We start from the raw sequence: 2,500 nt of genomic DNA on the forward strand, positions 1-2,500 counted from the left end.
TGAGTAACGCAAGGTTGTTGCCAAAGCTTCTTGTAGCGAGAAAATGCCAGGACAAAATTACCACTGACTATCATGCGGCTAGCCTCCTACGCAAACGTGCTTACGGGTTCGTCACGCAATGGGGAGGAATGATTGCGTGACGAACCCGTAAGAACGTTTGCGTAGGAGGCTATCATGCGGCTGGTTAAACGTGAAAATTTCAAATCCAATAATACTAAACGATTGTCCGCGGAAAAAAAGACCAAGAGTTTGAACTATCATATCACTACGGACTGTCACGCACCATGTCACTAGGCTTTATCATTAATCCAGAATGCAAAAGAAACTTTAAGTGCAGTGGCACCTGTAGCTCGCCCGTAGACACAATCCTCAAGTCAAGAAATGTTTTGAGAGACAGACGGCAACCGGAGGTGCGGCGTTTTTCCCTTCACCTTGACTTGAAGCTTCCATATTGGCATTGCTAAGTTTTGCTAAATTTTTGTACTCTTCTAAGAGACGAGGTTCGATTAGTATTCGCGATTTCGTTTCACAATGTGTGTGCAGACGGGAATGCCTATACGATCTACCTGCCGCAAACCTAAGGATTCCCACTACGCTACTAACTTATTTCATCCTTGCACTTCCTTATTCAGTGGGCGCTCTAGAGAGAGAACACTCTTTGAGCCTCTGCAGGGGACAAACAAGCGAAAGTATTGCTCAATAATGTTTCAGGTCCATTTCCAATTTCCGTAAATCATGCTTAACACGCCGGGTTGATGAAAATCATTATAAAAAGTGGAAAGGGGTGGAAAAGCACCGAACATTACCTCAGTCATAGATTCTTTCTTCTGAAAAGCTTCAAAACAAATGCTGATAGCGCGCTATTCCGGCGCATCCGAACACTATAAACAGTGGTCGGTAAACGAACAAACGGCAGGTACAAAGTGGAACCCAATCGATTAACTCGGATAGAGCCGCCCATTCAAAGCAGAAGTGATGGAGTCTTCCTAGTTTGCACAAGTAGAGGGTCAAAAATCAAGGCAAGAGTGATTTCTCTGCCCCATATCTTTTAACTGACTTCGAAATGAGCCAAATGACGATTGAATCCGACAGCTGTACCTGCTTCTAAATAACTACGTGGTATTTGCTTCTTACCTTGGTAAAACAATCTTGTCCTCTGCTTTCATATTCGCATGATCGTTGAAGCTCTGGAACGGAACTTTTGGAGGAAACCTGCAGGCGACATTGGAAAGTAAGAAGTCGAGAGACTGCTTGGGGAGATCCTTAAGGTGCTTTATATGGCGGGGTGGATATCACAACTTTGCACTTTGAAAAACACTTAAAACACTCAATTTTCACGATTTCTTTAAAAGATTGTCTTCATAATTTTTTTCCTCCACAGCTACAGACAACTATCAAGACCAACAGTGTTTTCAAAGCCCCAAGGCCTGAATTATAGGTTTAAAAGTGTGCTGCACTTCAATGCTTGTTCAATACTCTAACCCAAGTATTTGAGTGAAATCGGAGCTGTGTCCGTTTGCTGCATACAACACAATTTCCCCATCTTAAGACGAAAGACTAATAGATGTCTACAAAAGATCAGTGCTATGGGTGCTTAACAACTGAAGCTAAAAAAATACCCCAGTTCTCAGTCTCGCCTGTCATGCAAAGCATCTTTCCAATGAAAGAACTCGACAAAAAAATTAAAGCGCATGATCGAGGCACTCGTTTTATAGGGGAACCTTTGTGTACAATTTGACTCAGTATCAGTGTCATAAGTTCATTAAATTCGTACCAATCCTCCAAAAAAAAGAATTCTGAACATTGCATCATCGCCTGTCCGTGAAAATTTGAGCCCCACATACCAGCTAACCTTTGCGTAATTTTGTTTCAACAATTTCAAATTCTGCAAAACTCTTATCGGCTTATCAACGCTTTCTGCCACTCAATAATCCAGTTGTTAGTTTTTCATGGCTAATATTTCTCTGAGAGGAAGCGTATTTTGACAAGTTCTTTTAACAGTTGAACGGCCAGTTTGCGTATGAGAAGACGCTTTCTTGAAGCTACTAACAATGACGTTAGCAAAGATCCTCTCCAAATGGGATCGGAAAACAGAAGAAAGCAAGACTCACTTGAAAGGTTGGGCTCCAAAATTAAAAATGCAGTGCTGAAAAGACATAAAGCTAGCACCAGCAAAAAATCCAGCTCTGAAAAATAGAAAGCAAGAAAAAAATTCGTCAAATAAACCTTACGGTCATACAGCACGCAGCCAATTTTGTTTAGAGACGAAGTCCTTTGTTTCTGTAGAATATTTATCTGTGTCCATGAGCGACCTCTCTGGGGAATGGAGGAGAAGAAAGGCTAATGCAGCCTGGCTAAAAGTGCGGTAAAACGAAGCGAAACTAATCACGAACTTTATGGTAAATGAAATTCTGATTCGCTGCATTGTTTGTCCAAGACATTTTCAGAAATGATACGCCAGTAGAGAAGACACGTTTGTTCTAAACAGAACACTTGCTTT

General features: G+C 41.5%; 1 protein-coding gene across 1 annotated transcript in view; it reads right to left on the reverse strand.

Annotated features, from left to right (window-relative positions):
- LOC138019579 (RING finger and SPRY domain-containing protein 1-like) overlaps nucleotides 1-2,500 on the reverse strand; it is a 23,591-nt gene that overhangs the window by 5,555 nt on the left and 15,536 nt on the right. Inside the window, exons 14-15 of the mRNA XM_068866434.1 lie at nucleotides 2,112-2,186; nucleotides 1,135-1,212 (exon numbers count right to left, since the gene is read on the reverse strand). Coding sequence (XP_068722535.1) covers nucleotides 1,135-1,212; nucleotides 2,112-2,186 — 153 coding nt within the window. The remainder of the gene's footprint in view (nucleotides 1-1,134; nucleotides 1,213-2,111; nucleotides 2,187-2,500) is intronic.

This window comes from Montipora capricornis, chromosome 10 (assembly GCF_036669925.1).
Source record: "Montipora capricornis isolate CH-2021 chromosome 10, ASM3666992v2, whole genome shotgun sequence".
NCBI classification, from domain to species: Eukaryota; Metazoa; Cnidaria; class Anthozoa; order Scleractinia; family Acroporidae; genus Montipora; species Montipora capricornis.